Raw genomic sequence first — 14489 nt, forward strand, 5'->3', positions numbered from 1 at the left:
CCAACTCATACTCCCTGCCACCTCTCAGCAGTAATAGAAAATGCACTGGGAGGTGGGTGGAGGGAGCAGTGCATATGTAAATTGTATTCATATACACTTGACTTTTCCACTGATTGATGCCAAATAGCAATGTCACCTGAAAGCCTGGCTGCTATTTAAAGGGAATCTGTCAGGTTATTTAGCAGTACAATACTAATGTTTTCTTTAAATAAGATTTAAGGAGAAATTTCAGAATCAGTAACTTTTATAGCTCTACCTTATCTTGTTATCTTGTTGTAAGTTCCATAGAAATAATCAAGCATATGTACAGTCATATGAAAAAGTTTGGGCACCCCTATTAATGTTAACCTTTTTTTCTTTATAACAATTTGGGTTTTTGCAACAGCTATTTCAGTTTCATATATCTAATAACTGATGGACTGAGTAATATTTCTGGATTGAAATGAGGTTTATTGTACTAACAGAAAATGTGAAATCCGCATTTAAACTAAATTTGACCGGTGCAAAAGTATGGGCACCCTTATCAATTTCTTGATTTGAACACTCCTAACTACTTTTTACTGACTTACTAAAGCACTCAATTGGTTGTGTAACCTCATTGAGCTTTGAACTTCATAGGCAGGTGTATCCAATCATGAGAAAAGGTATTTAAGGTGGCCACTTGCAAGTTATTCTCCTATTTGAATCTCCTATGAAGAGTGGCATCATGGGCTCCTCAAAACAACTCTCAAATTATCTGAAAACAAAGATTATTCAACATAGTTGTTCAGGGAAGGACACAAAAAGTTGTCTCAGAGATTTAAACTGTCAGTTTCCACTGTGAGGAACATAGTAAGGAAATGGAAGAACACAGGTACAGTTCTTGTTAAGCCCAGAAGTGGCAGGCCAAGAAAAATATCAGAAAGGCAGAGAAGAAGAATGGTGAGAACAGTTAAGGACAATACACAGACCACCTCCAAAGACCTGCAGCATCATCTTGCTGCAGATGGTGATAATGTGCATCAGTCAACAATACAGCGCACGTTGCACAAGGAGAAGCTGTATGGGAGAGTGATGCGAAAGAAGCCATTTCTGCAAGCACGTCACAAACAGATTCACCTGAGGTATGCAAAAGCACATTTGGACAAGCCAGTTACATTTTGGAAGAAGGTCCTGTGGACTGATGAAACAAAGATTGAGTTGTTTGGTCATACAAAAAGGCGTTATGCATGGAGGCAAAAAAACACGGCATTCCAAGAAAAGCACTTGCTACCCACAGTAAAATTTGGTGGAGGTTCCATCATGCTTTGGGGCTGTGTGGCCAATGCCGGCACCGGGAATCTTGTTAAAGTTGAGGGTCACATGGATTCAACTCAGTATCAGCAGATTCTTGAGAATAATGTGCAAGAATCAGTGACGAAGTTGAAGTTACGCAGGGGATGCATATTTTAGCAAGACAATGATCCAAAACACCGCTCCAAATCTACTCAGGCATTCATGCAGAGGAACAATTCCAATGTTCTGGAATGGCCATCCCAGTCCCCAGACCTGAATATCATTGAACATCTGTGGGATGATGTGAAGCGGCTGTCCATGCTCGGCGACCATCAAACTTAACTGAACTGGAATTGTTTTATAAACAGGAATGGTCAAATATACCTTCATCCAGGAACTCATTAAAAGCTACAGGAAGCGACCAGAGGCTGTTATTTTTGCAAAAGGAGGATCTACAAAATATTAATGTCACTTTTATGTTGAGGTGCTCATACTTTTGCACCGGTCAAATTTTCTTTAAATGCGGATTGCACATTTTCTGTTAGTACAATAAACCTCATTTCAATCCAGAAATATTACTCAGTCCATCAGTTATTAGATATATGAAACTGAAATAGCTGCTGCAAAAACCCAAATTGTTATAAAGAAAAAAAGGTTAACATTAATAGGGGTGCCCAAACGTTTTCATATGACTGTACCTACAAACAGCCAATACCATACTCCCCCCTCCCACCTCTCAGTGCTGGCATCAGTGATAGTAAATCTGAACTGAATTTCTACAGCTTCCCCCACCCATACTCTCTCCCACCTGTCAGCAGTGATAGTGAATGCACTGGGAGGTGGGTGGAGAGAGCAGTGAATATGTATATTGTATTTACATACACTTGACTTTTTCACTGATTGATACCAAATGGCAATGCCACCTGAAAGCCTGGCTGCTATTTAAAAGGAATCCGTCAGGTGATTTTTCAGTACAATACTAATGTTATCTTTAAATAGGGCTTAAGAAGACCTTTAAGGTTCAGTAACTTTCATAGCTCTACCTTATCCTGTTATCTTGTTGTAAGTTCCATAGAAATAATCAAGCATATGTACCTACAAACTGCAAATACCATGCTCCCCCCTCCCATCTCTCAGTGCCGGCATCAGTGATAGTAAATGTGAACTGAATTTGCACTGCTGCCCTCACCCATTATTATTATAATTATTATTTATTATTATTATAGCGCCATCCATTCCATGGCGCTTTACATGTGAAAGGGGTATACATAATAGGGACAAGTACAATAATCATAAACAATACAAGACACAGACAGGTACAGGACGATAGAGGTCCCTGCCCGCGAGGGCTCACCGTCTACCCATACTCCCTCCAACCTCTCAGCAGTGATCGTGAATGCACTGGGAGGTGAGGGGAGCAGTGAATATGGAAATTGTATTTGCATACACTTGAGTAGCATGCACAAGACACTGAATTCTACTTCGCTTACAACAAGATAACAGGATAAGGTAGAGCTATAAAACTTACTGATCTTGAAAGGTCAACTTAAGTACTATTTAAAGAGAACATTAGTATTGTACTACAAAAATCACCTGATAGATTTCCTTTAATGGGGTCGTCACATCTTGAACATTTATGGCGGATCATACCTATCTTGAGTTTTGTGCTCAGAAACGGAGGAGATCTTGAATGTGAACACCGCAACCCTTCATTGTTGCAGAGCTTTGTTTGCATTTTAGGCATAGTCCACAAAAAAATTGCACTCTACCTATAATCTAATGTAGAACCCAGGACACGACTTCAACTTTTAAGCTTTACCCGCTGGCAGAGTTATACCAACTACTAAGTTGTACATGCAGTTAAAAGGCAGTGCCTGTCAGTTGTCCCTTCTTGCCGTGTCCTCCATAGAAATCCTGACAGATCACAGAAGCTCCCTTTTGTAAACCAATTCATGCTTCTTATTTGTTAGGTTAAAGGTTAAATTGCTGACCTCTGCCCTCCTGCTTAGCAGTCTTTCCCTTTTTCTGTATGGCTTTATTTTTCTTCTGTATTTACATGGATTAGTCGCCTTTCACGCTCAGAAGGAATTCGTTCACAGCCAATGCCTTAGTTCTGGTAGCACAAAAAGCAGCCACAATTATTCAGCGGCAGACAATGACCGTATTGTGGCTTTACAAAACCGTCACCAGACTCTGGCAAGTCTTGTCCTTGCTTCAAAAAACAACGGGGCAAAAAAAAAAGAAGGAAAAAAAAAAATCTTATCAAGCATTGAACATAAAGCAAACAAAGCAAGCCTACTGTGAACTTGATGAGGATGTCAGGCATGGAAAGAAGAAAGAGGGAAGATAAATCTACACGAAGAGGGGTTCCCTTATGAAGATGCAAGGCGGCATTGTAGCCTGTGTGTTCATTCTTCATGACACTTCCTATCGGAGCGCTAGAATATGGACCGGGTCCACTGTGACCACTGGTTGGCACGAAAGATGCCACCAGTAAGACTTTGAGAAATGGGCTTTTAGTCCAAATTTTAACATCTTCGGTGGTTTACATTTTAAATGTTAAAGAGATTTTTTCCCCAGGTCACAAGTACCCAGATTTTGCTTTCTTTCTATTCCTGCTATTACCCTAATTATTCAGTTTTTTGTTTCTTTTTAATCCGACATAGATTTCCAAAGATATGGACCTTTTTATTTTGTGCAGGTTTATGATCTTTAAAAGGGGGTGTGGCTCAGACAACTTAAGCAGAGCAGCCTAAAGACACACCCCTGAGGATCTTGTGAGCCACACCCCCTTAGTAAAGGCCATACACATTTGCACTCTGGAGCTATGTGGATGACTTAAAGGGAACCAACCAGCAGGATTTTCATATATAAAGTAAGGCCAGTGCTATACTGGCGCTAAAATGCTGGATGTTCCCATACCTTTTGCTCAGAGATAGGAGGTTGTATTTCAGAAATATGTGCAAGTTCCAGCAATGCACTGCTATTTGATTGACAGTTGCAATAGGAAGGAAATATATGGGTCGGATCTTGCCATCTATTTCCACCCGTCTGTCTGGCTGGCCTTCCTCCTCTTGTCGCCATCATAGACGTTACAGGCAGGGGCGGCAAGAGATAGCAAGACCTGACCCACATATTCCCTTCCTGTTGCACCTGTCAATCAAATGGCAGTGCATTGCTGGAACTTTATTTGCACACATTTCTGAAATAAAACATCCAATCTCAGAACAAAAGGTATGCTTACATTCAGCATCCTAGTGCCAGTATAGCACTGGCTTTACTTTATATATGAAAATCCTGATGGTTGGTTCCCTTTAAATGAATTGTCCACTATTGGGACAACCCCTTCTGATTCCACTTGTTTCCCCCTAGTTTAAAAAAAAAAAAAATGACCCTGTAGTCACCACCCATTCTGGCGACGTTTCAGCACTGTTGGTAATCGCGGTTTGGGGCTTATGTGACATTGTGACATCACACAAGCTCTGCACCAATGATCGCTGGCTTCTCTCGCGAAGCCTTCAGACCACATGAGCAATCAACAGGAAGTAAATGGCAACTGGAGCATCACTTCCTGTTAATTAACTCATTTGGTCCGAAAGCAGGGAAACAGAAGTCGGCTGTGATTGGACGCAGGGTTCGCATGACATTACAATGTCACGTCAGCCCCAAAACCCTGGTTACCAACAGTGCTGGAACGGCGTCATTACAGGCAGCGAGTATAGGTCCTTATATTTTACCTGGGGGAACAAGTGGATCAGAAGGGGAAGTCTCAGTAGTGGACAACCACTTTAAGAAAAACAAAACATGGCAGAGCCAATAAAATCTCATCAAAACTGTCCACTTTTGACCTGGGGACAGATCCCCTTGGAACCCTGTGATGAGCTAAGTTTTTGGCTTTATCTTCCTAAAAAAGGGATTGATCAATGAGGGTAAACCCTATTAATATATCTGTAATCCATATCTCTATACGAAACACTTCACCCTTCAGTATAAGAATCATTTCAACATAGAGAAACCGATGAAACAGCTTTACATTACCCAAGTGATGAAACCATGTGAAAAACGGAACCAATTCCGTGGCTCCTGAGAAATATATTTTGTAGATTTTCACATGACAGGTCTTCATTAAATTTACACACAAAAAAAAAAACAAAACAAAAAGACAAAAAGCTTTAGCATCTGCTCTGGGTGAAACCTTGGGAGTTAGTATTTCTGAGCAACAATTACTGAGAATTTTAAGAAGTTCTGAAGAAGTAAGCACATGAAGAATGTGTCTTTTTATGACTCCAGGTGACATCTTGAATGGGTATATGTTTTTATCAAATAAAGAAGAAAAGAACAAAAACTCGAACCTTCTCGAGCAAAAAAACAAAAACTTGAAAATTATTCTAAATTTAGAACTGGATATAATCTGGGTTTAATCCATCAGTCTCTTGAATAGAGAAACATTTTTAGATGTTAAGAGCCTGTAAAATGTGCATGATTTCGGCAATGCTTCTAAAGGACCAATACAAAAATCTTGCACATTCGCGTGATCCTAAAGGGGGCTTTAAACGCAACGACATCGCTAACGTCCTCTGGCAACGAGGTGGGCGTCACTTTTTTTCGTCTGCTTCTCCACCCCTCCGCTTCTATTGGACAGCTGCCGTGTGACGTCGCTGTGATGCCGTACGAACCGCCCCCTTAGAAAGGAGGCGGTTCGCCGGCAACCGCAATGTAGCTAGGCAGGTAAGTATAGTGTGATGGGGTTTAGTGATGTTGTGCACCATGGGCAGCGATTTGCCCGTGACGCACAACCGACGAGGGCTGGTGCTTTCACAAGCAACATTGCTAGTGATGTCGCTGCGCGTAAAGCAGCCTTAAGGGTAGGAGCACAGAGCATTTTGATCAGTTTTTGGAATGGAAAGAGATAAAATTCCAAGTTATTGAGAATGATTGGCAGAGTTTCCAAAAACTCCTAAAAAATACTCAGTGTCACATACCCCAAGTGCAACACCCTTGTGCTACCTGTACATCTCTGTCACTTATGTCAGATTGAGCTGGAAAACATAAGGACACTTTAAAGTGGATGCGCCACCAGGTTTCACAATATAATCTGGTTAATTTATTAAACAGATCTGAGGAGGCTGGTGTACTTACTTTGAAAATCAATATAGCATATCTACACAATAATTCATTTTGAAATATTTCCTATCTGATATCAAAATGTAACGCTTGATACCAGGACTATGCTGCCATTCTGACACCGATTTCCAATGTAAGTACAAAGGTCTCATCAGGTCTAAGATATCCATTTAAAGGGGTTGTCAACTATTAGGACAACCGCTTCGAATTCCACATGTTCCGCATAGGTAAAATAATAAAGCCTATACTCACCTCCTCCTGGTTTCCGAACTAGCAGTGCCGCAGCTCATGTGGGATTGTGAAGTCACGCGAGCCCCGCGTCTAATCAGCGCCGGCTTCCTCCCTCTCCACTTTCGGACCAAACAGACAATCAACAGGAAGTGAACAGTATTGCAGCTCTCAGTTCCTGTTGATTAGCTATTTTTGTCCGAAGGCAGGGAGACAGAAGTTGACGATTAGACAAGGGACTCTTGTGGCGTCACAACCCCACGCGAGCCGCAGCACCGCTGGAATGGCGCTGGTATGGGAGGTGAGTATAGGCTTTATTATTTTACCTAGGGGACATGTTGAATCAGAATGGGTTGACCTAATAAGGACAACCCCTTTAATAATACAGTCTAGACCTGACCTTCTGCATAGAGTTTGTTTATTCTCCTAATGCTTGCATTGATTACCTCTAAGAGGATGACACTGAAAATAAGGATTAAATTAGTTAACTACACTTTGACAACCAATTTTAGCACTTCAATGCATCTACCATACAAACTCAACATTTTTTGATTAGTCAAATAATGGAAAAACAATGTTTTGAGTATACAGCACCCATGCTGGCTAATGTGTTGCTAAGTTTACAGTCATGTGTTACTCTCTTTAACTTGTCCTCACGTCTAGCCAACAGTCAGTAGGAGAGAGGAACAGTTCTGGATAAGACAAGGGTTTGTCGAATTATAGGGAAAACATGGGCCTGCATTTAAGCTGTATACACAAAAAATGGGTAAATCTTTTTAACCCCTTAGTGACCACAAATATGTATTTTTGCTGACCCAAGATGTAAATGAATAGCTTCTTCCCCCTCCCCGATGGGTAAAAATATACTATAGCTGACATCCTGCTGCATCGGTGTTGGCACCGACCATGGTCATTTAACCCTCTTAGATACTGCTGCCCAAAGTGACTTTGGCATCTAGATGGTTAACAGAGTGTGGGGGTCCCGCTTTAACCACATCTGTATCCGGAGATGATTGATTGTGTGGTCCTGATGGCTTCGAAAGCAATTCACGGGCCAAATAATGGCCTTAGGCTACTTTCACACTTGCGTTGGACGGGATCCGTAGCATTGCGTTGTGTGACGGATGCACCGGATGCGTTGCATATAGTGGCACAACGGATGCTACAGATCGTACAAAATAACGCAATCCGCTATAGGTTTTTTTCCTTGACTTTACACATCTGAGCATGCGCAGTTGTGTAAAGACGGTTGCGTTAACGGAAACCGTCAAATGACGGATTCTAACGGAATCCGCCACCATAGGCATCCATTATAAACACAACGGACGCCAACGGATTCCTGCAGGTTGCGTTTTTTTGACACTCCGCCAAGCACTGAAAAACGCTACATGCAGCGTTCCATCCGCCCGACGGTCACTCGCGGTCAGCGTCAAAACAACTGATGCGCCGCGGGACGGATGCAATGCAAGACCATCCGTTGCTATCCGTAGCTAATAGACGTCTATGAGGAATATAACGGATTCCTGCAACGGTTACCGTAATTCCTCAAGGCTGCGGATAGCAACGGAAGCCGTCCAACGCAAGTGTGAAAGTAGCCTTAGAGGCTGCCAGTTATAGTTCAGATCTTAGCAACATTCAGGTGGTAAAAATAACATTTTTCTTTCTTCTCATGTGACATTGCATTAATTCCTGAAAAGCAGTTGAAGGGTTAATAAACTACTTGACAAAAGTTTGGAATTTGTTAGGCCTCACTGTTTTTAAAATGGATTCACGTCTGCGGTTTTTCCAATATATAGGACCTCCAAAGTCACTTCAAAGCTAAAAAAGTTTGTAAATTTTCTTAAAAAAGGAAAAGAAAAATTTCTGCTACGTAAGATTTGAAAAATTTGGCTGGGTCACCAAGGGATTAAACAAAGACTATTCATAAAGTTTCGGTTTATATTTTTTTACAATGCGCACTTCTATTTTGTAAGAAAATATGTTAATTTATTTATACATTGTTCTTTTCTGTAGAAATTTATAACAAAAAAAAAAAATCAATGATCTTACTCTCATTATGAGCAGATACCAAAACTGGTTCAATACGGGCTATTGGATATTGAAGACCGAAGATACGACCTCCTTGCGAATGCAATAATTGCGAGAAAAAAAAAAGTAGTACAAAAGAATTAAGCTGCGGCCAATGATGGTTATCTTCACAGGCACACAAACCAACTAGAAGAGTAAAGACGGAAGTACTCCAACCGCTCCCAAGACTCCTGGAGGAACAAAATTATGGGAAGCGCGAGTCTTTCAGATGCTAATGGGGGTTCTTTGCCCTCAAACAATGATGAACTGGCTCTGGAGTTAATAGATTTCTGTGGAAGAGATTCATCTCTAATTTTAACAAAGCAGGATGTTTTGGAGGGAAGGGGAGAAAGCGTGTGGTAGAGTTTGTGAAAGAAGCTTTCGCGAGCTTTGTCTTGACACATAAGCTGCATTTCCCTTCCTAATCCTCAACGAGGCATGAATGGAAGGGTTGTAATAACTCCTTCGTGGCCAGTTTGACTTAGGTCGTACTGCAGTAAATTTCGCCAATTTGTCTTGTCCGTCCAATATCTTCAATGGAAGATATCATCATCAGATGGGGAAGGGAAGGGGGGGGGAATCTGTCCAGATACCGTCAAGTACACATCTCTCTCGGTCTATGATACTAAATACCAATTATTCAAAACCACTCCCTAGAAAGGTAAGGTGAAAACACTCAGGAAATAAAAGGACTAGAAGATAATGAGCCTGGCCTACAGAACTTGGATGGCTTTTATAGCATAAACGCATACAGCACACCCGTAATTTGAACTTGTACAATTATAAGAGTAGGGTAGAAAATAAAAAAAGACAAAAACAACCCCCCTTTTTGATCCATATTTGTTTTTAGAACTGTCCTCGATAAATATAACATCTATAAATTTATGGATACATTTAAACTGAACTCAAGCCCCCACCCCCTCCCCGACAAAAAAAAAATCCCACCTGGTCTCAAGGACTGTAATGCTTGAGGCCGGTGTAAGGGCAGCAAGTGGGGTTAGTAGACCCACTGGAAAACAGGGGCAATCTGGGCTTACCCTTTAGTGGGAGGGGCATGACTAAGCGACACTCCCCCCGCCAGGTACCACTCCCAGGGCAGTGACCGGGACTGTGGCAGCTGAGCTCCAGGACAGGAGACAGACTCTGGAATAGGCACAGGTGCAGGAAGGTACAGGTGGGATGACTGAGGCAGACATGCAAGCGGGTACAGACAAGTATGGTGGCCACAGCAAGGACAGATAGGTATTGGAAGGCAGGTACAGGTGACGGACACAGGGATAACAGGACAGGAGCTCAGGACCTGACAACTAGCTAGCAGACTGGTAGGCAAACTAACTCAGGACGTTGCGTAGACACCTCCCCTAATGGGAGGGTGCCTTAAATACGTAGTACCTTGCATTTCCTTGAAATAACACACTGGTCCTTTAAGAGGAGGGCCGATGCATACCTGATGCACACTTCCTGGAGACTTGGGCTGCCTACACAGGCCCCGTAGGGAAGAAGGAAGCAGGAGCACAAGTGGACGACCGGAGGAGTGCAGAGGAGGACGCGACCTGGCTAAGGCAGTGAGTAAGACGGCGTCCTTGCAGAGACGCTGGCACTACAAGGACCTTCCTATCCCCAACACTCAGATGTCCACATGTCTACTATTTGGCCTGAAACTACCTCCAGATCATGCCATCTCCTTCCTCTATTAGCTCAGTCACAACAGTCAAACGGGTTTCAACCAATTTACGTAGAGAGTCGATAGAGGTCTCATTGTTGTCAGTCTCTGGAAAGTCTTTTAATGGTGTATCAGCAAACTGGTACTTTGAACGATTTCAGTGCTCGTTGGGGGTTGTCTACCAGCTCTGCACTCAACCTGAATGATGTATCATTCTACAAGGGTAGGCCTTGTTCAGAAAGGGTTTGTGATTCAAGAAGCATTCACACCAAAAACGATTATCATTTTGGGTTCTGTCTGGCCAACAAATGTCAATAATACTGCACGTAAACATGAAGAAATAGTGTAATAGACTAGACATCAACCTTAAGGGGCTGGCAATAACATAAACAGGGTTCTTAACGAGTACCCCCAACTGAAAATATGCCATAACTTAATAATTGTGCATAGCCAACCACTTTGCCATCACATACTATGGTGGAAAAATTAATGTAACCCTTCATAACAACCGTATTCAACATTATTTTAGTGTAGGACTGCCTCAAATGAGATTTGCCGTGACGTGGCGAGGCAGCTCAAGAAATTGCAATTTTTTGCCAAAAATCTCAAAATTTTATAATAAGTACAGTTTGGAATTTTTAGTGCTGGAGTGCACATTTGGTGCTGGCTTTTTGTTTTTTCTTCATTGAATTGGTCGGTGGCTGACCCCCACCATGCTATGCACCCCAATTTGGGATGTATTCCACCTGTCTAGATTTTGGCGGTTGGTGACTGTACACATTCAGTCATCAGGCCTTGTCCACAGGCTTTTTACTTCATGCAGCATTTGCTTGGACCTGTCCCGCCCGCAGCCATGACTCAGTCATGGGTACGGGATTGAAATAGACCAGGTGAGTGCTGCTAAGAGCAGTTCTACTATTCATATGAGGCCGTATGGCACATTTTATAAAAATATTTTAGTGTAGGACTGCCTCAAATGAGATTTGCCGTGACATGGCGAGGTAGCTCAAGAAATTGCAATTTTTTACATATATATATATATATATATATATATATATATATATATATATATATATATATATAATGTGTACATATATATTATATATATATTATATATACTGCAGGGTCCGCTCTGGAGCGGTGCTGGGGGCAGGTGACAGTTGCGAGCGGGGCAGGGTCCTCTCTCCTCCTGTAGACAGTGAGCCCTCGGGGGCAGGGTCCTCTCTCCTCCTGTAGAGAGTGAGCCCTCGGGGGCAGGGTCCTCTCTCCTCCTGTAGACTGTGAGCCCTCGGGGGCAGGGTCCTCTCTCCTCCTGTAGACTGTGAGCCCTCGGGGGCAGGGTCCTCTCTCCTCCTGTAGACAGTGAGCCCTCGGGGGCAGGGTCCTCTCTCCTCCTGTAGACAGTGAGCCCTCGGGGGCAGGGTCCTCTCTCCTCCTGTAGACTGTGAGCCCTCGGGGGCAGGGTCCTCTCTCCTCCTGTAGACTGTGAGCCCTCGGGGGCAGGGTCCTATCTCTTGTACCAGTCTGTGCCTTGTATTCCTCATGATTATTGTACTTGTCTTTATTGTGTATACCCTTTACACTTGAAATAAATGGCGCTAATATAAATAATAATAATAAGGTAGAAGACAGGAGGATAAAATTATCTAGATGATGAACAACGCAATCTAAGCATAGAAGAGGTTATTATAGACCAACATGCTTCAGAAAGTGGAAAGTTTTATATGTGTTTTCTAAGAATGGGAGATCTATAACAGTATGTTTAAGCCACTCAGCAAATACTGTATATTTTAGAAGGACGGGTGTGCAAGACTAGAAAGTACCGGCACTGTTGAGAAAGACTCAGCATGCAACAGCCACAGGATCTTACAGAAGGATAATGGCACCAGCATTGCTCAGAAGTGTGGAAGCGGGGTGAAGTCACAGTACCTGAGGGCACTCTGTATATTACAGCTGCTTAGCAGAGCAGGGAGGCTTCTCCTGGCCAATTCTCCCTACGGTGCTCTGTTAAACCCAGAGGGCCACATCCAGTCTGCATAACATCATTAATTGTGTCTCTCAAGAGCCTCCACACTTCAAGATCTAAAACACAGGATGCCCAGACCTTACCTGCCTACAGAAACCGCAGCCTGTCTTGGATGGAGCCAGCCTGCAATCACTACCTTACGTTGTAGTTGTACCTCCGCAACTTTACAAAGTGGCTGTGCAAGCGATGAAAGGATGTGGCTGTATAAGGGTTACATCAATGATATTCTTCAGGGACTTGTGCATTAATAGTAACTTCAAGCTTCATGAAATGTTCTCTACCGGGTGAAAATACTTCACGTCTTTCCACACTCTGGTGATTTTCCATTAATTTAATTTACAAAAACATTCTAACAATTCTCGGGATGTCAATAACCAAGAAATGATCTAACCAACCGTAGAGCGTTTTAGTAAAAGCAGATACCTTGTTTGGATGCATTTTCTCCAGGACGGCTCACTTCCACGTAAACTTCAAAAGTGTTTTCCGGGTTCTGCCTGAAATATAATTAAAATGTGATTTTAAGTTTATAAGCGCAAGTAAGTCAGTTAATTTAGATAGTCTATAAAACAATAACTCAGTCTTAGGGGTACTTTGCACACTACGACATCGCAGCTGCGATGTCGGTGGGGTCAAATCGAAAGTGACGCACATCCGGCGTCGCTGTCGACATCGGAGTATGTGAATCCTTTTTACTACGATTAACGAGCGCAAAAGCGTCGAAATCATATGATCGGTGTAGCGTCGGTCATTTCCATAATTTCGGAAGGACCGATGTTGTTCCTCATTTCTGCGGCAGCACACATCACTGTGTGTGAAGCCGCAGGAGCGAGGAACATCGCCATACCTGCGTCCCGGCTGCAATGGGGAAGGAAGGAGGTGGGCGGGATGTTTACGTCCCGCTCATCTCCGTCCCCCTGCTTCTATTGGCCGTCTGCCATGTGACGTCGCTGTGACGCCGCACGACCCGCCCCCTTAAGAAGGAGGCGGTTCACCGGCCAGAGCGACATCGCAGGGCAGGTGAGTGCATGTGAAGCTGCCGTAGCGATAATTTTCGCTACCGCAGCTATCACAAGAAATCGCAGTTGTGACGGGGGCGGAGACTATCGCGCTCGGCATCACTACCATCGGCTTGCGATGTTGTAGTGTGCAAAGTACCCCTTACCGTCACAGTAGAGCAATGAATCAGGTCTTTCATATTATCCTCCTCCCCCCTGACCGCTAAACGGAAGCAAATATAGTTCATGTTTGATAAACAAGTATAAAAAAACCCCTGATACTTGCAGATATCCAGGATCGGCGGGTCTCACCGGGTTAAAAAAATTAAAAAAACGGTCCTGGCTCATAAGTCTATGGGGACAAGAATACAACGTTTAAAAATGGTGGCAGAAGGGAGAGGGGGATTGGAGCAGAGGCGTTATACTTAACAGGTCTCCCGTTACTAATCTTGGGCTTAGTGGCAGCTGTGAGCTGACATTAACTCCTTATTACCTAATCAAATGGATGCGACAATCCTGGGCGGCTGCGGGCTGCTATTTTTAGGCTGGGGGGGGCCAATAACATTGGATCTCCCCAGCCTGAGAAACCAGCATGCTGTTTTTTAAAATTATTTATTTAAATGATTAAGTAGAATGAGAGGTTTTCACCTATTGGTGATAAAAAAAACAAACATCAAAAACACATTATCAAAAAAAGTATCAAAAACGCATGGAAAACACATGCATTTTTTGGGCCACAGGCTGCATTTTTGTGGCCACAGGCTGCATTTTTGTGGCCACAGGGTGCAGTTTTGTGGTTAACACAAAACTGCAGTATGCAGACATACCCTAAAAATACACTGCATGGACAAAAGTATTGGCATTGCCTTTATAACCATGAGCGAAGGAATTAATCTTTCTAAAGGAACTCACAGAAATCAAGAATGGTCCTTTAACAGGATGTCACTCATGTAATAATTCGGCTCTTGACATTTCTTCTCTACTAAATATTCCCCCATCAACTCTGAGTATTATTGAAAAGTGGAAGCATTTAAGAACCAAAGCAACTCGACCATGAAGTCGAGACAACGTAAAGGATCGGAGAGGAGTCACCGTGTGCTCAGTCACACTATTGCAAACGCTCTGCTGATTC

General features: G+C 42.8%; 1 protein-coding gene across 4 annotated transcripts in view; it reads right to left on the bottom strand.

The window, feature by feature from the left end:
- Positions 1 to 14489, bottom strand: part of DENND1A (DENN domain containing 1A) — a 924202-nt gene that overhangs the window by 867433 nt on the left and 42280 nt on the right. For all 4 annotated transcript variants that reach the window (XM_075324120.1, XM_075324118.1, XM_075324119.1 and 1 more), the window contains exon 2: positions 12786 to 12856. In XM_075324120.1, coding sequence (XP_075180235.1) covers positions 12786 to 12856 — 71 coding nt within the window. The remainder of the gene's footprint in view (positions 1 to 12785; positions 12857 to 14489) is intronic.

This window comes from Anomaloglossus baeobatrachus, chromosome 9 (genome assembly GCF_048569485.1).
Source record: "Anomaloglossus baeobatrachus isolate aAnoBae1 chromosome 9, aAnoBae1.hap1, whole genome shotgun sequence".
Classification (NCBI taxonomy): Eukaryota; Metazoa; Chordata; class Amphibia; order Anura; family Aromobatidae; genus Anomaloglossus; species Anomaloglossus baeobatrachus.